Source organism: Anser anser, assembly GCF_964211835.1.
Source record: "Anser anser genome assembly, chromosome: 2".
Lineage (NCBI taxonomy): Eukaryota > Metazoa > Chordata > Aves > Anseriformes > Anatidae > Anser > Anser anser.
This window is the reverse complement of record NC_139721.1, coordinates 121,660,376-121,686,976: the sequence shown is the minus strand read 5'-3', so window position 1 is coordinate 121,686,976 and position 26,601 is coordinate 121,660,376. Positions and strand designations below refer to the sequence as shown.

Below are 26,601 nucleotides of genomic sequence, written 5' to 3'. Positions count from 1 at the left end.
CATATAGGCTGAACTCCAATGCTGGATTAACCAGCAACTATGGAAACTTCCCAGCCAGAAGAAGAAATCATCAGTTATCTCTCAGTTTAGCCCTTGTTGCAGCCCTGAATAGCAATATAAGCAAAGAAAGCATATAAGCATATAGGAACAAAGAACAAAAGCATACTGAACTCACTCTAACAACTTCAGCACAAAGGCCAAGCACCAACCTATAACATACATTTAAGAAGGACAGTTCTCTCTGTAGCATATTCCAAGTATTCTTCATCTTTCCTAATTTATGCTTGGAAGCTTTTTTCCTCTTAGCAAGAACAGGAATAAAGCATTTCATTCAGAACAGGGGAAAATACCTTTCTCTTCCAGACTCAGAAATCAAACTTTTCTAGTTTATGGCAACACTACTAAATACATACTTCAAGAACCTTTGAGAGAAGCAGACTTGTGAGCACCAGTGATGACACCAAGCAATTGTTAGGCCCTGAGCGAACCCGAACAAGCCAAATGAGAATTGAGTATTCTCCCCCCGGTCCAGTAACTGCCAGCATCCAGAGTAAAGGAGGAAAGAACCCAGGGGACCCCACAAGCCTGCACTACAACTACAGACAGCAAGGTTGGAACCACAACACCAACTCTCACTACTTTTTCTCTGGAGCACAACATACTCCAGAGCACATCATCTGACATGAAAGTTATGTAATTTGCAAAATTGCATGCATGTGTGGATTTAAGTGTTTTGGTATCCAAAAGTCAGTTTGGTCTCCGCACTGTTTGGTCTTTAACTGTGACAGCCCTCCCACCGCCGCACTAAAGATTCACCATAAATCTGGAATGCAGGCAGAAAAGAAACAGGACTTCACATACAGATGCATTTAAACGTTACATGGACGAGGAGGAGTAAGAATTCTTACAACAGAAGCATTGCCAATAGTTGCAATGTGAACTTTATCTCATTAAAGTAGTTCTGTGAGGCTTCCAATGAGCTTCACTACATATTTTTCTTTTTGACCTTACTGGCTATACTTTATGATCACCTTTGTTTTAATTTTTCAGTCTTCTAAGAAAAGATGTCATACTTCATGGGAGCCATTCATCCTTAGCCTACTTACTGGTTCCATAGCCCTGTTAGCACTTTTTTACTATGTTCACTTGGTCTAAAGGGACCAGTAATTAACAGAAGAAAATAATGAATTGCCTTTCTTGCTTCAGTCAATATTAACAAAACCAAGATCCTAGAAGAAACAATGGAAGCATTTCTCAATGGAAGTATGAGTTGAACGAAGGGACGAGGGGAAATGCAATTCATAAAGAGAGCAAGAGGTTTATAGGTATGAAAGACTGTAGGATCTCGTTCAAATGGAACTCTTCTGTTTGCTCCTTTTTTTTTTTTTTACAGCTCTAGATTATAATTATACAAAAGGGAATGGGGAATGATTGGAAAGGGATTCCTACAAGCCCTAGACTTCAACCCAAAACTAAGAAATGCAATTCTGTTTTCCAGTGAAAGTCTTACATAGAACTTGTAAAAATCTTATGGACAACATGTCCCACTTATCAGTTAGAAAGCCATAGAGCAAGCATCAAAAACACTCCCATTGAGATGCTACTGCCAGGTGGTTGTCACACTGACAGAGGTCACACCTAATCAAACTGCTGCCTAAAAGGACTAATCCTGCAGCAGCAACACTTCCTGAGGAACAGGGAGTTTGCTTTAACTCAGCAGTAGTAAGCCATGCCTGTTACCTTCTGTAACACAGTAGTTAGAACCTGATTATGTATGGTTCAAGAGGAGGAAAAAAAAAAAGGACCACCATAACATTTTTTTTTCTTTCTGGTCAACAATCATAAAACTAAGTAGTTTTACACAACTTTAATTTTACAGTTTTTACTTAGACATTGCAGACACCTTTTCAGTGTGCTCCATTTAAATACAACTTATAATTTCAGAGAGCAGGACAGATTTTATTTGTACATTCATCCAATTATAGTACATCTTGTGTATGCAAAAAATACTCATGTTATAAATACTCAGGATTTAAATATTTAACTTGCATACTATTGAAGCACAAGCATACAAACAAAGACCAAAAAGTATTCAAGACATAAAATAACACTTTTATGCAGGGATGCCAGTGTCAGAAGTCCGCAGAAATGCAGGTCTCCATAGCAGGCCTTTTAAGCTGTGCTGTGCTCTGAAACAGAAGACCAGCTCTGGATCTCTCTTGAACAAGCATTTTCAGAATACAGATGATGTTTACAAGTTCCCCACCTCCTCCCAAAAAAGTCTTGATCACCAAATCCATGACACAGATCTGTGGACACAAATATCCCTCACAGCCATTCCATTATGTTTTCCTAAAAAAAAAATGCTTTCATCTGCTGAGCTTCTGTTACTTAAGATGCAAGTGTGTAGAGCCAATTTTTTTTATTTATTTTTAAATTGAGCAAGCACTAAACTGCAGTGTAGTTAAGCTGACAATCTTTCCAGTATATTTTGGAATTGTCTCAAGAAGTCTTTTGTATTCTGTCCTGTATGGGAGATCTTCACATTGTTGGAGCTCCAATAACACTTTTCAAAACAGCACCAGCTGTTGTTTTATGAGAAACACCCTGAAGAGAATTAACCAAGCATCACATGGGGCTTAAGTCTTCTGCTTCACAGTAAGTCAGCTTACTTTTTTTTTTTTTAATTGGTTACCCAATTTTCAGGGTCTGATTTGCAATCTTATTGTGGCCAATTTTTACTTTTTTTTTTTCCCTTTGACAGTGTTCAACTTCTTCAACATCCTTGCCCCATACAAGACTTTACAGATTCTTGAGCCTTTCAGCTACCCTCCAGGTCGGCCATGAGTGTACATATCCACAAACACATAAGCCAGCAAGATGACTGTGGTTATGTAGTTTTGAATGTGATAACCAAACGCACTGTGCATTCTTCTTTATAGGCATGCAGTTACATTTTATACTGTGACCTCAGACGTACCTAGCATCTTAGACTCTTAACAGACACAGGAGAGTGGTAACTTTATAGGGAAAAAAGCAACAGTTCTCCATTGAGAGCACTTGCTTGTCAGTTGACTACATCGGACAATTATAGGTGTGATATGAAAACATAAGCAGGTTTTGTCGTGATAACTGCTTTCTCCAGTATGATTTCAATGATTGCAGAAGTTTCTTTTTTGGTTCTGCTATAAATTTACCTAATAGTGTTTAAAAGCTATATCCACACTTTCCTTTTCCGCCCTCAAGAGTGAGAGCCCAAGCAGCCTTTAATAGGCTACAATTCAACTACAAAACTTTCACTGTCTACAGTCAACCTCCGAGCTCATCTGTTTGGGTTTTGCATCTTCTATCTTCACGTTTTGCAATATTCTTCTTGCAGTCCCCTTTGTTTCTGCTCATAACAGAGCACGCATGACATTGCAGATTTTTATTTTTTTAATGAAAACTGGGTCACGTGGTCTTCCTCTGTGTTTTGAAATCCTGTTGAGTCACCATGCTGAGTTTGGTTACCTGTGCTGCAACAGTTGTACTTCAACACGCTAAATCACCGGACACGTTTGAACTGGACAGTTTGGCAAACCCAGAGAAAAGCTATTCTTATCTAAATAGAGAAGAAAATGTACGGCTAGACCAAAGAAGGGTAAAGTTTCATCACCAGTTTCGATGTTGCCGTAACTGGGACACACACCTTTACTTTCCTTACTTTATTTAAAGGCTTATTTTTTTAAAGGCTTATTTTTTTTTTAAAGTAGCTGAATTTCTCACTGCTGAAAAAAATATGAATTTGAAAATCCTAAAAATGGTTAATCTTTCCTCACTTACACAGACTTAGTACTGTACTAGCCACCGTCTTCTCTTCCACAGTATTAGCTGTTATTCCTAAACAAAAAAAAAAAAAAGAAGAAAGTAGTACTGGAAGACTAGAATACAAGTACTTTGGCCATGTACTGTTATTTCTTTAGTCTGCCCAGTCATTCTTTCTTCCCCATGTTAACCTAGCACACAAGTTGCGGTTGATGCAGAGTGGTCATGTGTTGATTTTGTCTTTTGGACATTTGTCCTTAATGCTGTGCTCTGGGCAAACAAAAAAAGAGATTAGACTGAGACAAATAAAATTACAGCATTTACTCCGTTGTGAAAGGAAGTTCTCATTGTGCTAATCTTAGCACCGTATTAAATACTTAAGTAGGAAAATCCAAGAATGGCTGTGGATGAACAGAGAAGAGACATCAGGATATGAGGTCATCTTCACCTGGGTTTAGTCTATTCTGCCTTAGTCTAGAACTAAGGCATGCACTTGCAAAGATTGTTTTCCTGAAACATAAATGCAGCCCTGGGACATGAGACTTCAGAAAAGCACACTGCTTGTGTCCTACATTTCCTTAAATAAAGTGTAGGATAAGCACATTTAGTGGGACAAGACAGTAGCTTTTGCATGTAATCAAGCTGTAAAACCTAGGGAGGTTAATTAAGTAACGGAATCCAGGGACGTGGTAGATTTTTCTGGCACTTACACTTCAAAAAAACCCTACCTCTTCTGAAAACATGCTACACCTCAAAAAGTTATAGGTGTAATATGCTAATTAGTAGGTAGCTCTATGGATAACTTACACTTGACTGTAGCCCAGTGTTATATACTAGACTGTAATGGCCTCCTGTCATCTTATAAAGATACAGGATGAATACATTGGTACCTCAACATTTTGCAATTTTCCCAAAGGAAACTGACTGAGAATACCTCCCACCATGAAAACAAAACGAGGGAGTTTCAAATGAAACCACTTCCCTGCTGTGTTTAACAAATGGTTTCGCTCTCCTCCCAAGATGAAAACACGCTTAAGTAACAGTTCCCTGTTAGCAAAGCAAATTTGCATAGACCACTGCATATTGTTGGTGGCATGAACTAGATCTCTCTATTGCATCTTCCCCAAAGATAATGTAAAGAAAAAGTTTCCAGCAAACTCACCCAGAACCAGTCTCGCTCTAGCCTACTAACCAGCTCGTTTACTTTAAAAGGAAAAATATATAAAAATAGGAATTTAAGCTCCTGGTTTGAACAATTTGGACTCAAACCAACATATTACATCAATGCTTTTTGTGATGTTTCATAGAATGCCTTGAGGATGGTCAGATTTCCCTGTTATAGAAAACAACAGTTAACCACTGCCAAAAATGAAAACTTTTCTTCTCTCCTCCGCTGCTTCTCCATACAGTGGAACCAGAACTGAGCTCACAGTAAATCAGCTCAAGAAGCAAATGCAGCTTTCCCCATATTTTTCATCCACTAGGAGAAATGAGTGGTCTATGGGCCCATTTTTCTGTACAAGCTTACTGGAGAATCAGACATTCTGGTACAAGGAAAAGAACACTTATTAACCATTTATTTTTTTTACTTATCTTGGATTCTTTTGATTTATAAGAAAATCACTTTTCCGTGTTATCTTACAGCTCCTGTGATTCTGTTGTGACAAGAAAATATTGCTCTTTGCTCTCTCTCTCTCCCTGAAGATTCCCTCACAAATTGAGAAAGCTGGCACATGAGTTTGTGGCACCTTGCAGATGTTTGCCCAGTTCTTCATACATCTGTTCTCACAACATTCAACATCTTTGATAAGGAACAGGAAGCCTCAGCCTAGGGCATGTCCACTCATTCAATAAAAGGAAGAGTACCAAACCTGAGCACCTCTTAAGGATGTAAATCTTCCACTAAAGTAGGACAGCTTAATATCTCATTTGCAGTTCTACCTCACATGTCAAGAAAAATCCATACAGAAGATTAAACAATTTTAGCCCTGTTTTGCATCTTTTTTTTTCCTTTTAAGGTAACTTTTAAAATTATATCCGAAGGAAAATACAGCTCTGATGTTTAGATCTAAGCCTTTCAAACACATTCTAACTTAAGCAACTTTTACACTAGCTGTGCTGATGTCCTTTTACTTTGTTGCTAAAAAAAAGTGAATTACTTAGATGTGTACGCTGTAATAAATACGCAGATTTATCATTAAAAATAAAAAATTGGAAGTGGTGCTTTAATTTGCTTTCAGTGGCAAAGTGTATTTATATGTAAATTACAACTGCATTAAGATGCAGACGGCATTTTAAAATAGCTTTATTAAATGAAACTAGATGAACCAATATCACAGAAAAAGTTCAGCATGCACTTCTGAACATAATTTAAAAGGACTCACTCCCTAAGAGTAAGAGCATGTGTGATCACACTGGAGTTTTGAAACTAGCAGATCTGATCCTCATTTATGGAGGGGTGAGGGTGAAATTTTTCCCTGATTTTCAGATCAGCCCTTTATATACTCATTACTGAACTACCTGAAGAAGAGAGCAAGGAAACATTTTCTGAACCAAAATATATTTTATATATATAAATAAAGAGGTGACCTATCATTTTACTTCAGAGGAATTATTTTCTCCTATGTTTATAAACAAACATTTGGTATGTTTAATATTTATACCTTCACTGGTTGCTAAATCTTAGGTTTTATTTTAAATTTTACTATTTATTTTGAAAGTTCAGTAAAAACATTTTACATGTCTTGACTTAATATTCACTTCAGTATTTAAATATAGGATATCAACATTAAAATATCTTCTTCTAAGGTACTTGGGTTTCACTACATGTATTTGAGAGGACACCACTAATTCTCCAAGCATACAATTTTCAACACAGGCTCCTTCAAACAGTTATCCACATTTAGAACTATGTATTTTTGCTTGATATACTTTTGAAGCCTTTGAAAACACCTATATTGAGCAGAACAATATTTTCTTTGTGAGTGGTGATAAAAAAATGGCTATTTTAAATGATCCATGTTGGAAAAAAAGTTTTGATTTCCAAGTTCTCTCCATATATTTCACATCAGCTTTGGTGGTAGTGTGCTTTTTTGCTTGCTTAGTTTTTGTCTGCACTCCCCCCCCCACCCCCCAGGCAAAATCCATGACAGAAACCTTAAGAGTCGTATTTGATGCTTTTAATTAATTGAAATATAAATGTGTATCTGAAGACAGCTTTTGCATATAGACACAGTTCACACACAAGTTAAAAGTCTGCTTTTGGAAAACAAGGTTTATGAAAATTAGACACTAGATTTAGGTTTGCAAAAAGTTATGGTTTAAACTGCCTACCTTAGGCTACTTATATGCTCTTTTATTGGAAAGGTTACTTTATCCATCTAAACAGTATGATTTTAGTTCACATCTGATGCAGTATGGTTAGCTTGGAAATTTTACATATACACACAAATCTAGACAGACTGACCATTAACAGAGGGCACGTACTTGAACGTACACCTTCCCCAACAAACACTTAATCTTCCCTGCATTTTCCTTTAACCATCTTTCCCTCCAAGATACACATACCTTCCTAGAGTTCATTATGATCCTGTTAGTCCCTCACTTCCAGGCATTCAGCATTCTCTCACTGACGCTGTAAGAAGTCTTCCTCCCAGCACAGAGCACACGGGGAGGAGGCGCATAATATTAAGCTGCAAGTCTGGCTCAGCTGCAGTCACAAAGAGGTCGCCCTGATCTTATTCCATCACCAAGTCTCTGCCTAGCATCATCTCCATTACATCTTTGACCCTGCATTATTTAGCTGTCTAACAAGAAGACGACAAAAGTATTTCACTGGATGGTTGTGCGGAGAGTAGAGGATAAGAGGTAACAACGTTCTCTTCTGGCAGGCAAGCCGTACCATCTGATGAATCAGAACAATTGCATCTGACTTGCCAAAGCAAGCCACAAACATTTTCCTCTAGTGCTAGAATATCCAAGTGAACCATCACACCTCTTTGCACCTCTGCTTTCTTAAGGGCACCAGAACCAGAAAAATCAACAGAAGCAGAAGGAAATGCAGCTCCCCCTTGACTGCTGACAGACTACACTGCTCCATAACACCCACAAACTGCATTAGGTTTAATAAAACGTAGCAGTACCATCCTGAGGTCAGACCTCCCTTCCATTGCATAACATGGTAAAAAGGGGAAGAAAACAAAAACACAAACCGCAGTTCTTTGGACGGCATGATAACAAAATAAAAGATAGATGCTTATTAAAAGCAAGAGACCAATGAATCAATGCATGGCAACAGCTGAAGACCTCTTTTCCCCTGGAGACACCACAAGGTGTCAGAGGAACGATAAGAAAGTAACTAATGGTATACACAGTTACAAGAACTGTCCTAGGCATAGCTTCAGTCAGGGGAGAAACAGAATGCTTGATCCAGGTTAAAAAATAAATCAATGGAAAGAATAGAAAGATCATTCTGAACTTTAACCTGGGTTCTATAAAGGCAACTAAAAAGGTCTAGAGGCTAAGGGTAGGAACTTCAACCACTTTTTCCTGCTTTTGAACAGAATAAAGTGGTAATAAATGGCAATTAAAAGAATAAAGAACTGTTTACATCTGGTTCCTCTCTAGGATGGTACGTTAATTTTTAAAAAGCGAGGATACGATCAGGATTTGGTCTTACTACTAGTCCTGTTTGCCTAACTGTACTTCAGGCAGGCAGAACTCTGTTGGCTTACAGGACTAGACTTACATAGACTCACTGCAGGGACGGAAGAAGGGAACTCCTGTCTTGTTCCACTCAAAAGCCTCTGTTCCTAAACAGGGTATCGGATGGAGTACATACAGCAGCAGTGTGCAGGTACTTGTGGAAGGAGAAAACCTAGCCAGATTTCAGATGGAAAAGCTTACTCATGAAGTTAGAAACCACCTAGTTCAGAAACCTCGGGAAGCAAATTATGGCCTATCACTGGACACTATCAGGCACTATTCAGACAAAGATTTGTTTTAATCCTCTTGAAACAAATTACTAACAGCTAAGTCAAACTATTGAAAGCTAATCCTTTATTCCAGTTCAGAGTATTTGTTTCCAAATGAAGTGATAAAAGAGAGACAAGGACCCTTTAACAGAGGTTTGGTTTGGTTTTTTTTTGTTGTTGTTGTTTTGAGTGTAACGTCCTATCCTCTCTATTGCATAGATGTTCTTTTTGTTTTGTAAACCAAAAGTTATTTTCAGTGTTAACTCTGGAACTATTGAGAAGTGCTAATAGATAAATTTAAATTATTTAAATATTTGCTATCTTTTCACTTACAGCTAAGTTATTTATTTAAGCCATGTATGAACCAGTTAAAACCAAACTGGTATACATATCATTGTCATTCTACTCTTTTCAAGGAACACATAGATCTATGGTAGAAACTTTTTTTAAAAAGTCACATTAATGCTTAGCATATATTCACATTAAGCTAGTGTTTCCTAGAAGTGTTTCCTTCACAAAGAGCTGGAAAATGGAAGTGGTGTTTGAAGTCTTCAGCTATTTTCAGGAGTCTCAGCTTTTATTTATATGGCTCACGTAGCTTTTAGGGTCAAGAAGAAAGCCTTGAAAACATTCCCACAAGTTACTGCGAAAGTATTGCTTGTTTGAAACCACTTCAATGGTTGTGTGCGCGTTACCACTGCATCGGAACAAACACACCTCACAGAGTTACTTGAAATTACTTCACTTGGACAATACAGGGAATATTTAAAAAAGCACTATTACTGTACCATTACAGCTCACTTCCAGTTGTCCCTAAACGCAAAGAAAGGGTGAAGATAAGAATGGCTTGTTTTGTTTAAAACAAGTTTTTCTAGCATTAGAAAGTGTCATTATGTTTACCAACAGAAACTCCTCTACTTTACAGATCAATGCTTTTGTAACCAACTCATAACACAACTTAACATATTTCTGGGTGACCTTTGGAGATCATCCACAAAAAATAACTAATATAAATCTGTTGGTTAAAACTCCACCTTTCATCAACTATTACAGCATTACGTGGGCAGTGGGAGCTGCAAGTACACTCAATCAGCTGGGCAACAAAAACACTCCTCAAAAAATAACTAGTACAATTTATAAGTTTGAAGTTATCCTAGTTTGTTTTCAGTTTTATAACAATATACAGTTTTCCTAATAAGCTTTTTAAATGGACGCTTATCACCAAGAGTTGTGCCTGCTTCCCAGCCCACCACTGCTAGTTACATTTCTTCAGGTTCTGTTACTAAGCCAAGCTACTAGGTAGCTAAAAATGAGTGACTAGCTGTTTGTTTCCACAGCCACATAATTCATCTTGCCTCTAAAAGAGAAAGTAGGTATCACCTGATACTTGTAGGACATTCCAGTAGGAAATTCACACCAAGATAAGTTCTGTACCTTAAAGAATCCCTTAACTCTTTCAAAACTGTGTACAATTCTTTCCTACGTAGTTGACCCTAAGAACAAGAACACTGTTTAAATCACAGTCAAAGCCAAAATTACACAGACAACTCTTAGTAAGGTGTGAGAACCAGGTTACACATCTAGGATTTGCTAATTTGAAATACAAACTACCATCAGATTAATTTTTAAACATGTTCCCCCCTCTTCAGAGCTTAGACTTATCTCTGTTCCTCTTCAATTGTTTAACTTCTATGGTCTTAAAAAGAAACCACTAACAATAGAAATATATTATTCAGAAAATAAGCATCCTGATTGTTTCACCACAGTAATATAAAGCCTAAAAAAAACCCTCAAGGTAGTTTCAGAAGAGCTTAAAATCAAATAGCAAGTACCTACATATCCAGCAGACATAGGCCAAGCAGACTGAAACCAGAAGACTGAAACTGTCCCTAATTGTCCCCAACTCTGTACATTTCAGCCTCAAGGGCAGCATATCATACCTACGCATAAACCAACATCTGGACCAACACCATTTTTTCCACCTAACACACTAAACCAACTGCTAAGCGCTGCCCCAGTATTGCTCTTCTGTATGCCAGTATTCTATAGTCAACAGAAAACGGGTTTGGCGTTAGGAACTGCCTCAGGGGTCCTACCTTCAGCTTTTAAGATGCGCATAAGAGAAAGAAACAAAGCCTTATGGCTTTTTGAACAGAGTCAACACAGGGTCTTAACTAAGATCTAATTATTTCTCCACAACTACTGTGATAGGACAAAAACACTTTATTCTTTACTGCTTTTAGAGAAGGAAGAGTCCAATTATTTCCAATTGTAGAAACCCGTTGACTCACCATACTTTCATCCCCATTAGACTTAAGAACGTTTCATTAAAAATGCCTACTCAGTGATTTCCACACTGCATTCTGCAGTTTTCTATATGAGGTGTAAAACTTTCAATTACTTGTCCAACCTATACTGTAGAAGCCTTAATTCTGAAGCTAACCAAAGACCAGATGATAAAGATCACATAGTATTGCAGAAAGGAAAGTAGAACAATTTTAGCTTCTTTACTTAGGCTGTTCCCATATCTAAACTGTCTAATTTCAAGTGACACACCCAGAAACGTACTTATTTTTATATACCTTTTCCTGCTGCCAGCTTCTTAAAATGAAAGAGAATTAAGAACATAAAATGCAATAATTAGAGCCACAGAAATCACCCACCATCAGAATACACAGGATTTGTTCACCTCAGTAATGCATTTGTGTTTTTTTCCCCAAGAGCTCAAAGATGCAGAAAGACACAAGAGAAGAACAAGTTTGTTAATTACTCTCTTAAACAAGACTTCTTAAAGCTCCTAACTCCGTAAAGCACATGCATCTGGTTAAAGACACAGCTACGTCACCATCCATCGAGATGCACCATCTTTTTTTTACTTCGCCACTAAATAAGTTACCCCCTTTTGAACTCCACATCCAGAAAGCAAGAGGCAGGGAAGTTACTGATTGGATGAACCAGACCCCTCCAGGGCATCTTTGCTCCTCCTTCCCACTACCACCACAGACCCGCACAGCATCCCTCAGTGCTGGACGCCAAGGCCAATACCCTCAAAAGACTTCAGAACTTTTCAGAGGGATTCACTAGTCCTAGAGGCACTTATCACCTGCACCCTCTCAAGTCTTATTACTGCTGTTTGATCCATGAAAAGCAGTTAAAGAAACAAAAAAAAAAAAAAAGAAAACAAACAGACCCCCACCTTCTCAGCCCTGTTATAAGGTGTGGAAGACAATGACGTTTAACTCCAAGGTACAACTTAGCGCACACGGCTCCAGCCTCCTGAACGCCTCATTACCCACCCCCAGAACTTTGGGGCTTCATCTTTGACTTGTGAAAGAGGCTGGGATCAAAGCACGACCCCTCCGGTAGCCCACAAAGGCTTCATGGTGCTGCAGGACCGAGAAGCAGCAACTGCGACTCGTACAGGGCGACGGACAGCTCGCTTGAGAGAGGGACCGCTTCACAACGCCGCTACCGAGCGATCCCCTCCGAGGCAGGGGGCTCCTTCCTCCCTCCCTGCCCACAGACCGACCTCCCCCCTGCAGCCCCGGCACCCCGAGGACCCCCCCCGGGGCTGTCAGCCCCCTCCTGTGACCCAGGGGCCAGCCCGGGCGCCTTCCCTCAGCCCGGACCCCCACAGAGCGGCACAGAGCGGCTGTGCGGGCTGCCCCTTCACGCAGGCCCTCGCTTGCTTCCTCGTTTAAAAACCGGCCCACACACACAAGGGACGCAAAAAAGAAACAAAACCTAGAAAACAAAAAAAAAAATCACCTCAACAACTCACTCCCCCCCCCGCCAACTTACCACCCAAGTCAGTCCCCCGCTGCCTCCTCCTCCTCCGCCACCACCTCCTCCACCTCCTCCTCCGGACTTTGCCATTTTCCGCCCGTCTCTCCTCAGGCGACGCGAAGGCAGCAGCCGAGAGGGCCGGCCCCAACGCCGCGCCTCACCCCGCCACCCGGCCCCGGCCCGGGCCCGGGCCCCGCGGCCCCCTCAGCGCCCTCCCGCAGCCCCGACACCCGCAGCCCCCGGGCCCGGCCCCTAGTTCATGCCGGGGCCGAGCGGAAACCCAAGCGGAGGAGGCTGAGGAGGGAAGGGCAGCGGCGGGGCCGCGCCGCACGCACAAAAGCGCCTCCCCGCCCCAACTGGAGGCCGGGCGGCAGCAGCGAGCCCGGCCGGGCCCGGCGGCTCCCGCTGCCCTCAGTGCCCGACCGCCGCTCCCCTCCGACCGCCTCAGCCCCGCCGCCACAAAGGCCCGGCGCGAGGTTAATAACAAAATGCCCCCCTCACGCCCCGCCCCCGCGCGCGCAGCCGCCCGCGCGTGCCCGCGCACTCCCCCCCCACTCCCCGCTCCCCTCACGCACGCACGCCCCGCCCCCCCTTCCCCTCGCCGCCCCGGCCCCGCTGCCCCCCGCCGCCCCGCCCGGCCCCGGTGCCCAGACAATGGCGGGCCCCGGCCGCCGCCACAGCGCCGCCGCCGGACCGGGCTGCGCCCCCCCCACACCGCCGCCACCGGAGCCCTGTCCCCGCGGCCAGCCGCCAATCACGCGTCGGGTGCGGGGCTCGCTGCGAGGGCCGCCGGCCAATGGGAAAGGGCGGCCGGCGGGGCCGCGGTTACGTCACTGCGGGTGGCAACAGGGAGGAAAAGCCGCGGCGCCGCGCGGGGGCGCTGGCGCGCGCCGCGAGGGGAGGGGAGGGGCGTAAGGGCCGCGGCCTCCGCCGGTCCAGTCACCTCAAGGGCCTTGAGGGGGGGCGCTGGGGGTCGGGCTCGGCACGGCCCCGTTTTCGCGTTTCCCCCGTTTTTTGGGGGCTCCTGAGCATCCCCGTGTCCAGTCCCCCTTCAGCCAGCCCCGCCTCGCCTTCTTGTAGGGTCATGTAACGAGGCACCCCGTTCCATACACGCTACACAATCCCTTTCCAAAATATTTGTCATTTTGATGAAAACAACCACCACCACCAAATAAAATGTCACACGGTGCGACTTAGCAGCTACCTCCACCACCAGAGCTTGAAATTTGTCTTATTTGGGGTCTGGGCATGAAAAATATTTACAGGTCAAGTCGCTTTCGCTTTCCGCCAGAGGCAAAATTTAACAAATATTGCGGCCGTAGGTTTTTGACAGGCTTAAGGAAATGTGTCACAACATGCAGCTTCCCAATTAGTGATTTTCATTCTGGTGTGTGAAACGCAGAAGCCCTCCCCTCAGCTCCTTGGATTGCTCCCACAGCAAAGTCACAAAAGGAGGGGGTAGTAGCAGCCCTGCATCCCACTTGGTAGACAAATTGATATCCGAAGAGCACAATTTCAGTTGAATAGTAATAATGTAAAGGTTTTCCCTTCGCAGAATGCTTTTTTGAAGTAGTAAAAAGGTTGGAAACTGAGCAGCTGCTTTTGAGGAGGCAGTCGTAATGTTCAATTACGCCTCAAGGGAAGGATCAGAAGAATTTATAGTAAATATTGCTTATTTAGCATAATTTTACTCTGACAGTTTCTAAGGAACCTGCTAAACTAATATCTAAGTGCTGCACAGGGATTACAGAAAATAATGGCATCTGCCTAGCGTGGACAGTACGTTATCTATTCCAGCCCCGTTTTACTGCAGCTCCATGTGCCCCTGAGCTGCAGCCTGGGTTTTCTTCTACTTGGGCAAGATAAGAAAGAGTATTTCTTGCAGAACAAGAAGGTAGCACTCACGGGGTTCTGCCTAGTGCTTCAGGGTTGGACTTGCTGATTAGAATTGTTTGTTTTTTTTCTAATTCTCAAATATGTACGTAGGGCCCGGTACAATGAAGTAGGTTTAGTGAACCAGGGTAGCTACAGTGAGTATCAGGAGGACTAGAAGAAATAGCTCGAGTGCATCTGTTCCAAGCTTTTTGCATTGGTAGAAAACCACTAATGTATGCAGTAGAAATAGAACAAGTCACAGACATGAGTGTACTCACTTCTCATTAGCTCCAGCTGTTTAGTAAATAGGCTGTTCTCAGCGTGGGAAGTGTGTTTTCTGCACTCATTTATCTTGAGCCAAGCTTTAGATAGCGATCTAGCTTGAAGACAGCCAATTCTATATAGGTTACAGAAAGACAGAGGGAGTTTCTTTTTGGCAGTTGTTGATCTTTGAGCGTGCATGGTCAGACATGCTCAGTCTGTGTGTCACGCCGGAATAAATATAGGAGGTGAGGCTAAAGTTCCTCCAAACATTTTCTTTACACACCTCTGAAATTATTTTGTCCAGGTTGGTTTCATTTAATTCTCATCCTATCCTACGCTACCTGTGAGACTGTGGATGTAGCCCAGCATGTTACTGGCTTATTATTTATATTGATTTTATCCATAATAGGTGTGTGTGTATGTTGAGTGGTTGTATTCCTCGCCACGCAGGATGGTATGACAAAGTTCTTAGGAGTGTACAGACAGCTGCCTCCATGGATTTCAGAGGTGAAGAAGTGAGACTAGACCGTTCATCGTGTTTCAAGTGATTCCTGCTAAAACAAACAGAGTTAAATTTAAGCATGAATTGAATTTAAGCACCATAACATTTTGATAAGAGTGGGGTTTCTTTGCTGGATGCCACCTGCCCCAGTCACGTCCTATCAGTTTTTGTGAAATACTTTACATTTACTGTGTGACATGTTAAATTAATAATCCCTTTGAGATGATATACACAAAATTCCTCTTTCAATTCATCAGTTTTTCTCCCAGCTGAAGACCATAACATGAAAAGAAATACTCTACAGATTTTCATTACAATTGTCTACTTACACCAGCATCACTAGTGGTTTCAGTATTTGTTTTTAGTAAGCAAAATATTTAGTTTAATATTACTTTGTGTATAACTACTTTATGCACAGATTTTTCCTTGCCCTCATTCCCATTCTTTTTACTCAAGTCTAAAGTGCAGCCTGTAATTACTTTAGCATTAAGACAGCCGTATGTATGATCTATAAATACTTTGCAAATCATTTGCTGTTTCTATTCAAGTTTGCTTGCTGTTTAATAAAAACTTCTGTTTCTCTGCAGCTTTTCAGGCACCAGACTTAAAGGGCATAAAACTTGCCTATTTGTGAAACCATGTACACTTATCCACTCTGAGTGGACTCTTATCCACGTACTCAGATACAACCACCTACCTAAATAAGTGATCACAGCTGTCAGTTTTCTGCAAACTACACAGGAAAAAAGGTGTAACTTGCAATTTTGATCTAAAATACTTACGTAACTAAGTTGATGTGCATGACGCTATACATTTCACATCGTATATAGTTGTGATAAGATATAAAACAATGCATATTGTAATATCAAACGTTTACATTTGCAAGAAAGTAAATTGTATTTTCTACAGTATTTTAAAATTTCATCATGATTCGTTAGCATTTGCCAAATAACCAATAAATCTTTGAGTAGGATTGTGGTAGTACACCATGATGGTTATCAACACACTCATACCACCTTAGCTCTGAATGAATTTCAGGCCACAGTTCCATGACAATTAAGAAGAGTCTTCCTATTGCTGGATCATCCAACAACATCAGCTTCTTTCCAAAAGGGATTATCTTTTTGACTAAGGCATGTAGTTTTGTTCCTAGCAGTTCACTCAAGACTCTTTGGGCAAAAAAATGGAAGTGGTGATTGATCTTTACCTAACAAGATTCTTCTTGCCCCTCGAAAGTCCCTGTTAATAGTGTGTTTCTCCAGCCTTCCAGCCAGGAGAAATCCATGATGTATCCAGAGTGGGTATCAAGGCTGCTTGCTGATGGCAGAAAGTCACATCTACTCATTCAAGGGATGGCAAGAAGGTGACAGAGTTGTTCCTATGTAGGGCACATGGACTTGTCGAAGCCATGGAGAGAAGTGATGACTGATGGAGCCAACAGAAAAGCCCACTGGGCTTTCATTCTGGGAAATGTCTAGAAAGATGGTATTTTGCTCTCCTGAGCTAAAATTCAGTCACCTCTGATAGAGTCTCTGGTTTGATACATGATTAGCAATTATGCGGGGGGGGGAATGGAAAGGGCAACCTTTCATGCATAGCTTCGTTTTACCACCAGTTGTGACTGGAATCGATGACTATGTCAGGATGTGCATTTGCATTTCCCTTCTCAAAACTGAGTTGTGTGGTTCTTGTGGTAATCCTAGAAGAGGAAAGTATCAGGGCAGACCATAGAGAGGCAGATGGTACAGCCTCCACCTGGAGCCACTGAGACAGAGCCTGTCATTAAGTTGTGGCCACTGCACCCACAGAACTTATGCTGAAGCCAAAGTGAAAAGGAAGAGGTGGCCACAAGTTTCTGAATATTTGGATAAGTCAAGATCCGAGGCAAAGATAACAAAAAAAAGTTGAGTGAATGTGTGGTGAACATCCAAGTGGACAAGGAATGAGGATAGATGTCAAAGAACAATACGTCTGAGCATAGGAAGTGGGTAAGACAAAAACAAGGAACTATTAAAAAGAAATTTGGGCTAACTATGAAAGGTCCAATCAAACACACAACAGCAGAACCACAGAAAGTCAGAAAGTTTGAAGTTACCTATCCCACAAATTACTGAACAACCTCTTTGAGCAATTTTGTATTGGCAGCTTGAGTTTATACTAGGTCAGGGCTTTGAATCACTAGACCATGATGTTTTTGTTTTGGTACCAGATGCCTTAAAAATTTGAATTGCAATTTTATAGCCCACAGCCCAGGGAATGTGCTAACTGTGTGCTCCTGAAAATTACAGAACGGTTTATCTAAAAAAGGAAGTTTATACAAGAATATTGTATTTGTGAATAATCTTTTCTAGCTGACTGAAGCTGTTTATTTTTCCAGCAACCTGTTTACTAAAATTTCCATTTGCTCAAATGTATTGTTTCAGATCACCTGTGTCAGTAGACAATTCTAAGACTTTTGAGAATAAATTCTTCAAAAAGTCTTTGAGAAAGTGATTACAAAAATCTGATGTGTACTTGAATAATGTACTCAAGACTCAGCCACCTACTTAAACTTTAGCATTATCTGAATTTACAAATCCCTAGCAATTACTTGTTTCAGATCAGTTATGCAATAGTTTCTCAAGTGGCATAATTTGTAACAGAACTCAGCACCAGCAGTTCCTATTTATTTCAGTGAGTTGTGTAATTCAACAGCTCAGAAGATTAGACTAGCTGTGTTTAAAAACGGTCATGCTAGCCGCTTCGTGCACTTTTCAATTTTCATTGGAAGTTCATATTAAGCAAAGAAGATCAGAAATGTATTTAAAAGATTTTTTTAAGCCTTTGGGTCCTTTAATATTTTGGTATTTCTGTCTTACGCATTTCTCCCTGAGATTACACACAACTGTCTTTAGTCATTTATTTCTATGGTGTGTTTTTTTCTGCTCAGCATTTAATTCTTGCAGTTCTTGTTAGAACAGGTAAAAGAAAATACCAAATGCAGTAACATAAATAGGTTTTTGTGTTTGGGCTATGGTCTCCTGTTCTATTTTTATCCAGACTTTTTTTTTTTTTTTTATCTTTGCCCACCACCTAATTTATATTGTTTCCATTTACCTGTGTTTATCCATCATGCTCCTTAGTGCTCTCCTGTTCTTCTTCAAGAAAACAAAAATCACATTACCTCTGTCAGTATCTGAAGTAAAAACATCCAGATCAGTGGCTCTTACATGCATCTTGCTCACTATTGCTGTAGCCATTGCTGGTAGTGGTAGCAGAAGTTGCTGCAGCAACAGCTTTCAGTATTGGCCAGGACAATGTGTTGACTACTCAGGAATTATTTAGGCAACACTTTGCTACAGCACATGTGTAATAGAATTTGAGAATCTCGGTCTAGGTCATCTTCAATCCAACGTGGCTCACAAGAGCATCTCTCCTTTTCTGAGAACCTCAGAAAGCTGAATCCTGATCACAGCATTTCTTTTTTAGATTTGGGATTCCTGTCTGTCACCTGTGAGAAGGAGGAAAACAATCTTAAGTGACATTGAATACATGTGCTTAAATGCTTACTGAATTCATTTAATGTTCTAAGTGAAAGTTCTTCCCCTACGTGATATGTTAAAAGTAACTTGGTTTGATATGAACATACCCATTTTGTTTAACCCAAAGAATCATTAGCCCTCATTTTATACATTTCCTTTTGAAATCTACTGTGCATTTAATTTATAGTACAGTAAAGAAAAAAATGTTCTTCACTGATGCAGTTCTTCTAGAATTTTCTTACATTTCTTGCAAACTGAGGTAAAGAACCTTAAAAAGTACTCTGTCTTTTAGTTTTATGCTTACCACCAGACCTAAATATGAAAAAAGCCAGCATATCTATTTTTGCAGCAATATATTGATCATTTTACAATAATTGTACTCTACATTTTTTGAACTAATTTTGCAAAGGGCTACGCAGTGATATACTGTGCCCTTATATAACAGCTAAAACATATTCTTGTACTTTGTCTTGTAGTAAACTCATGTTGAAGTTGTTAGCATTCTGCTATACAATGGTTGCAATAACAACTCACCTTTTTGAGTTGGTTGCCTTTCACTGAGCTTTGTTATTCCACATATGCTCTTCTGCTGGAACCTTTTATATCAAAAAGCCTTTGAAGAGTGGGAGTAGCTCATTAAATTTATCTGGAAGTGGTGTGGTTTCTTTTACAGTCGGCTTTTACTGCTCACGTAGTTTTATTTTCAGGTAGTAAGTGCTATGAATTTTTCAGATTTTCATGAAAAGGAAAGACATACTACCCAGCAATTTCCAACACAGTATCAACTTCCATTCCATTCAACATTTTCCTTCTTTTAATGTCTTTTCAAAAGTTAGAAAATGCAATTTATATATCTATGTGTTTTCTACTATTTTTGGAAATTTTATTTGACACTAAGTATTAAAATCCTCTTTATCTTGTAACAAGTTCTAAAAAGTTAGTTCTTCACGCATAGCCGCTGATATTCTTACAGGTTCTATAGTCACATACTTTTAGAGTCATATCATATACTCTACTGAACATGCCATTTTTTTGCTGAGTTCATTTCTTTCGTGACCCATAACGTGGAAGTATGGAAGCTCCTTTTTTACTTAACATCTTACCCTTTGAAAAAGCATCTGTTAGTTCCAAGCACATGCATTCCTTAGGTTTTTTGTTGTTTGTTTTGCCAGTTACTTATAATTTTCTATAATTCAAAATATTCTGGACTCAGTTCTCTATGATATAAGCAATGATGATGAAGGAGCACACTAGCATAAAGACTGAAAAGACAATGAAATTACTTGAAGTCACAGAATAAGAGATTATTTATATGTATTTGTGTATTTATATTGTTCTTTGTGAAGTTTCATTCTCAAAATATAACACAATCTTTCTAGTCAGAACAATTTTTCTCCCAAATAATGAAAGCTACTAATTTTGAGTTGCTGTACAGAAGCAAAGAAAACTCGAACCAAAAAAACAAGCTGTTCTTTTCTGATAGTTTTTGTTAATGTAGAACATTTTTTTTGTTACAATACTGGTAGAGCACAGTAAAGCCGTAACAGTGTCAACACTCGGAGTACCCTGAAGTCAGAGCACAGTTACAGGCAGCAGCGGCAGGCACGTTAACCAACCCATGGGAACGCAGCACAAGCTACTACAATCAAACATAACCCAAGGCACATACTCCCGCTCTCAGTTGCTTAACCAAACCAGCATGACTGCTTTCAGCCACGGAGCCGAACGGCTGCACAGCGTGGCACAGCACGCAGCGCTCCCCAGCCTGCCATCTGAATAAACATGCTCCCACCGAGCACACCCACTGAACGCAGCACTCCCAAGCCTCTCTCCAGCTTCCATTTAATGTTCAAATCTTCCTTGTGAATTTATAATCGCTTATCAAACGCTACATTTCACGATATCTGCAATATCTGTCATCCCTGATCTATGCGACTCCCATGCTATTCATAGAACCATTGAATGCTTTGGGTTGGAAGGGACCTTCAAGACCATCTAATTCCAACCCCCTTCCATGGGCAGGGACACCTCCCACCAGACCAGGCTGCTCAAAGCCCTGGGGGCTGCCCCATGATTGGTAAAGTTGGTGCTACCTGCAGGGCTGTTAACCACGCCAGGGCCATGCCTTGCTTAACAGGTTCTGTAAGAGAAGATGCAAGATGAAGATGCAAATAAGTGGAAATACCTTTTACATTTCCCCTAAATTAATTAGCATGTTAATGGGTTGGATGCTGTGCTTTGCACTTTTACTCCCACGGGTCTTTGCAGATTATGGAAAGCAATAGTTAATCCTTCAAAAAGACATGAAATTAAAATATATGTCCCAATTCCATATTTGTTTGCATCATCCTATGGTGTTAAATTGAAAGTTTAACTCTCAATTCCTTATAACAGAAATCTGTAGCACAGCATGCAAACATAACGCATAATCCTTCATTTGCTTCTTCAGGTTTTTGCTGCATCTTCTACAGCTGTCCTTCCTGTGATGTTTCTATGATACGTGAAGAATAATTTTCCCCCAAAGTAAAATCTGCTAATCTAATTCTGTAGGGAACTTCACTGCCATTTTCAACTATGTACGTAAACATACTAAAACATTAGGTTCTTAGCTTCCTGGTCTTAATGTACTTCCCTTAGAAGGGCTGCTGCTTCGCTTTCCTCTGCCTCATGGACCTCTTATACCACTTTCCTTACCTCTTGGGTTCCTGGGTGTCGGTGAAGCTCAAAAGACATGAGGAAATGTCCATGTTAGCAGATCTGCAGAAGGCTGCAGTCGATGACCAGTAGACCTGCTGGTAACAGGAACAACACCGGTAACATGGAAGGATAACACAGCGAAGGATGGCTACTGAGTGATTCTGGGATGATACCGCCTGAGGATTTGGTTGTCCTGTGAATATATGGTGGGTATGAAGGCAGTGGGGACAAAAAGTTGGTAGGAGCTAAAATGATGTAAGGAGATGGATATTCTCCAGCAGTAAGGGGTGCCAAATTCAGAGGACGATACGGAAGGAAACTCACTCAATAAATGATGCTACTCTCATCCTCACAGCTTGCTTTCTCCCACAGCTTGCTTTCTGCCCACTAGAGAAGGAACAGCAGCTCTCGTGAGCTGGAGAACGCAGAGAGGCTTTATGGGGCTGGGGTTGCCAGTCTGTGATACACAGGGGAAACAAGGAAAAGGTAGAATCCAGGGCTGGCCTGGAAATCTGCGTATCTTACCTCATGACTCACCTGCAAGTTGCCTTGATCTCTGTTGCAGAGACTACTTCAAAGGATGAAAACCACTAGTTTAGAAGAAGGGGAATTTAGAAGGCCTTTTAGCAGTGAAGACAACAGGGAGTGTTACCACCAGAGGTAATTGATATCATATGTCGATCAAGGGAACAACTGAAGCTGTAGAAAGGCTACCAGGGAAGTGTTTGGCTACATCTGAAATTGTCCAAAAGATAGCCAAAGCATCTGATTTTGCGGCACTCTAAAGTTCACCTTACTACTAATATAACGACTCCTATGTCACAATGCTGTGTTTACCATTCTAATAGGCATTAAATGCAAAAGCCATTGACGGATACTGTCCATCATGACTCCTGCTTGACTCACAAATAACACCGTATTACTGGAATGCCTCTTCCACACAACTTTTAAAATAAAATATTCTCTAGTTATGGATTTGATGTTCAATTCTCGGAGTATAATAGGTTCTAGCTGATTTCCGCCGAATTTGTTTCCATATGCCAGTAAATCTCCCGTTCATTAAAAAGAAATTATAATTTCCTTTCCTTTTCTTTTTTTTTTTTTTTCCACATACTCAGTCTTTGCATCACTCTTTCACTAGCAGACGCGTTGCCTCCATGATCTGTTGGCAAATGGACTTTGTCTTTTTCACCGAATATTTACAGAGAGCTGAATCTATGACTTCCTCACAGGACCAGTAATCAGTACTATATGTGAAGTAAATGCAATAAAATACCAAGTTTAAAAAAAGTACATGTACTCTGGCAAGTGCTTGTTTCTCTTTAGTGTCTGTTTCCTATCATGAATTTTAACTCTGTGGGCCAGAAATGAACGCAAATCTTCTTGTCTCTTCTGAAGTTTATTTATATATTGCGACTGGATGAACACCCATTTCTTCATATCTTTCTGTCATGCAAGAATCTGTTTCTCAGCAATAAATTAACATAGAGATATGAATTCCTGGCAACCCTTAAATTCTGTAACAAAACTGTGAAGTTGCAGAATATAGCTATCCACAGTGTGGAATCAAGAAAAATTACAGTATTCTTTTCACTGAATGTAAACTCTGGGTTTTCATCCTTGTAAAAAAATTAAATGGATTTATAGTAACAAAAACCAACCCCTTCACCACTACCACTTCTCCCCCCTAAACACACACACAAAATCTGAAGTACTGATTTTGGAGTGAAAGAAATAACTTGTATCACTAACAAGATTGTCAAGGGCTGAGACAACATCTTACAAAGGCAGTCCATACATAGTTCCGACACTTGAGCAACAACTTACTAAGGCACTGTTTGCCTTTGAAGCCTCCATGATAATTCTTTCTAAAAAGATTTGATTTATAAAAATTGCTTAGTTTACCAAACAAACCTCAAATGATGTAATTTTGACATTCATTTCTCAGCATTAACCTGACTTTAGCTTTTTCTGTCCTCAAGAATGAAAACTATATCATGGCCTCTAACACTTCCTGCTTGTGCTGTTATATCCATTGCAGTTTTTTGTGGAATTCCAATTTGTTATTTTTATATTTTTCTTTTGCCTAGTTTCTTTGAAACCATCTTTGCTAACATCATGGAAATAAGTAAATATAGTTAGGCAGAGACTCCTACCCGAACAACAGAACACCAGAAAACACCCAAATCAAAAACAGTTTCTGGCATGCTTCTTGCTAAAAGAAAACAGAATAGCTTCAGAATTCTTATTACAGTCCACAAAGCAGCACTTTCCTTTTGGCCAATAAAGTTTTACATCTTTTTGCCAGTGTTGAACTTTGCTTTGAATGTAACATGTATTTCCCTGATGCTTTGGATAAAAGCAAAACCTGCTGCAGTTTAACTATGTTATTTTGAGTTTTAATACAGTGCAAGCATGGACATACACATATTCCATTACCTTGTATCCTTCTCATTGCAATGGTAAAGCAGAGGGAAGAAGCTAGTTTTCTTTCTTTCCATTCCATACTTTCCTGCTGTTTCCATCTTCTCTAAGAGGCTGTTACAAACTGTTCCACCTACCTAAGAGTTTGCTTAAACATTGCTCTGAATGCCTTCATTTTCTTACGTCAGCTGGTTTCCTTATGACTGTTGCACAAGGGAGTCTGTATATTGTTATCTGAAGTGCATATCTAAAATAAATCTAGCATTTCCTCCAGATTGTGACAGAATCAAAATAAGCTGCTAGATGATTTTCTGGGAGGGAGAATATTTTCCACTGGGACTTCAAGGATATAGGAAACACACATACTAAAGTTCTAGGGATATGAAATAACACAAAGCATTATGTAGTAAAAAGATCAAATTGGCAGAACATACTTTGAAACATTACACTCAAAATATATGGTGATCTCTAACAGGGGGTCATTGCTATTCAGTGCTTAGGCTCAGGTCCTTCAAGACTCTGCCAGTGCTAAAAGTCGCACTGAAATCTCACAGTCATTAAAGACAATGTTCTCTTAAAGCTATTGGCTACAATATGTCACTAAACACACTTTTTTCCAAAATTAAAGACACATTATTTGCTGGAACAAAGAAAGGAATGAACCTATATCAAGCCAGAGGAGCCTGTTCTTAATTTTAAAATAATTTATATAGCTTAGACTAATAAAAAAAAGTTTAAGAACGGATATACCTTAAACATTAGACTGCTTTGCAAAAAAGCTGTTTCTTATTCTGAGCACTTTTCTCAGTAACCTAAATATAAACGAGCAAATAGGAAAACATCTCTAAAAAGGGTCAGTCATGGAAGCTAGTGTATTACATTTTCCTTCCCCGTTAAATCCTATTAAGTCCTGCTATTTTTGTTGGTTTATGGGTGTCATCAATTTTAATTACTATTGCTTTTTGTTTCTGCTGAGTTTGAGTATCTTTAATCCATCCCTTTTGTTTCCTCTTACCAAATAAGTGAAGAAATTAACTTAATTTTGGTACAGTATATTTGTCATACACTTGCATTTCTCTATATAATGAAAAGGAAATTAAAATGAATTTAAAATTAAATGGAAATGTGTAGAAAAAGATAGCGCTGCAGAAACTGAAGCAGGCTAACCATAAACTAGGCTAACAGCCTAACTACAAAACTTAACATAAAAAAAAGCAAAGCACAGGAATAAACATAAAAAGCTAAACAAAGGGAAAAAAACAACCCTGTCCTCTTATTGAGACAGACAATCAAACTTATACTCTTATGTTTCACAACATTTACACACCTAAAATACAGATGTTTAAGGCTGTGTTGACCTTGGCTGTTCCTAAGTGCCATATAATAGGATGGGAGGTCTCAACATTCTGCTCCAGTGGCTCCCTGCTACCTGAAATTAGTAACTGCAAAGGAGAATAAACTGTACCAATCAACTGAAGACTTTTCCATTTTTTTTTTAAGACGTTGAACTGCTCAAAGGAGCAAACCAGAGGTTTGAAACCATGGTGGGAATTGGAGATTTTTTTTAAAATGTCTTTAATAAATGCTAAATTTTGACAAATACTATGGCACGCTAATTTCTAAACTTGTAGTGTACTTCCATTTTTAGCTTAAGCAACTAAATGTAAAGAGAAGGGGAGTGTGAATGTAGAGAAGAGGACAGATATCCTGATATCTGCTCAGCACAATCTTTGCTCCCCTTGGTGTTCCTTTGTTTTGGCTTGTTTTGTTTTAAACTGGAAGAACTCTGCAAATGGGTGTTCCCAGCTTCTGGCAGCCATATGTGCTGCCTACCATCTGTTTTCATTCCACTGTGCTATGGAGACAAACATACTTTATATTTAGTGTTCTACATTTCCTGATGTTGCACACAATGCGGTTTAGACATAAAATATAATCCCTATTATGTGAAAAATCTTTTGTGGATAACAGATGAGTAAAGGTGATGGATTATCACAAAGGATCAGATGAGATAATTTTTACTTATATCTTAGCACAAATACATAATTATATAAAGATTGTTTGCTTGGTTCCTGTACTCTGTGTTTTCTCTCTACACTGCCTATAAGGAACTTCCTTCATATGTTTCAAAGATTTCCTTTTTCTCTTTTTTCCTTCCCCCATCAGGTTCCTGGGGTGTACGAAATTACTCCTATGGATTTCTTGTGTTGCCACTAGTGGTTGCTATTCTGCATGCAGCATTCAGATCAAACCAGGATATGAAAAAAAAGTTTGGTTTTGAAAGCTGGTTTTGTTTTTTGTCTATTTTCTTCCAACGTAGTATATAGATTAATACTTTTTTTAGGTTCCCGCTCAAAACCTCTGAACTAGCATTTAGCTGAAACTAAAGCAGGAGGAGGTTTCAATGGAGACTGGTAAATTTACTTTGCATTTGTCAAGTGTAGATCAACATCCTTCCATACAGTTCCCTGCCACTGAGTTGTTCTGGATTAAGGGAGTGACACTCTCTCTTTCTATTCCCTCCCTCATAAACTGTCAGTTTACATTCTGAGGAAAAGCATACACATCATCCTGTCACTCCTGAGCTGTTGTAATCTACTACTTTAAGACACCTGTAGTATAACTTTGGTGTCTATGATCACTGTGCACTTGCAGTTTCCTAATGAAACCCAACAGTCTAATACTTACTTAATTTGTTGAAAAGTCAGCAAACACTTATTTCAACGCAAATGATTTTTGACAATCATTTCAAGTC

At 40.0% G+C, this 26,601-nt stretch overlaps 1 protein-coding gene and 1 long non-coding RNA gene across 2 annotated transcripts in view; both read right to left on the bottom strand.

Annotated features, from left to right (window-relative positions):
* The window catches only part of TOP2B (DNA topoisomerase II beta), a 64,539-nt gene extending 51,476 nt beyond the window's left edge, over positions 1-13,063 (bottom strand). Inside the window, exon 1 of the mRNA XM_083825365.1 lies at positions 12,579-13,063. Within this exon, the coding sequence (XP_083681491.1) occupies positions 12,579-12,653 (75 nt within the window). The 5' untranslated portion in view covers positions 12,654-13,063. The remainder of the gene's footprint in view (positions 1-12,578) is intronic.
* On the bottom strand, positions 1,939-12,565 carry LOC310894817. Its single transcript, XR_014580199.1, has 2 exons — positions 3,823-12,565; positions 1,939-3,601 (listed from the first exon to the last, which is right to left on the bottom strand). It is a non-coding gene; the product is annotated as an uncharacterized lncRNA (long non-coding RNA).
* Positions 13,064-26,601: the final 13,538 nt, after the last annotated feature.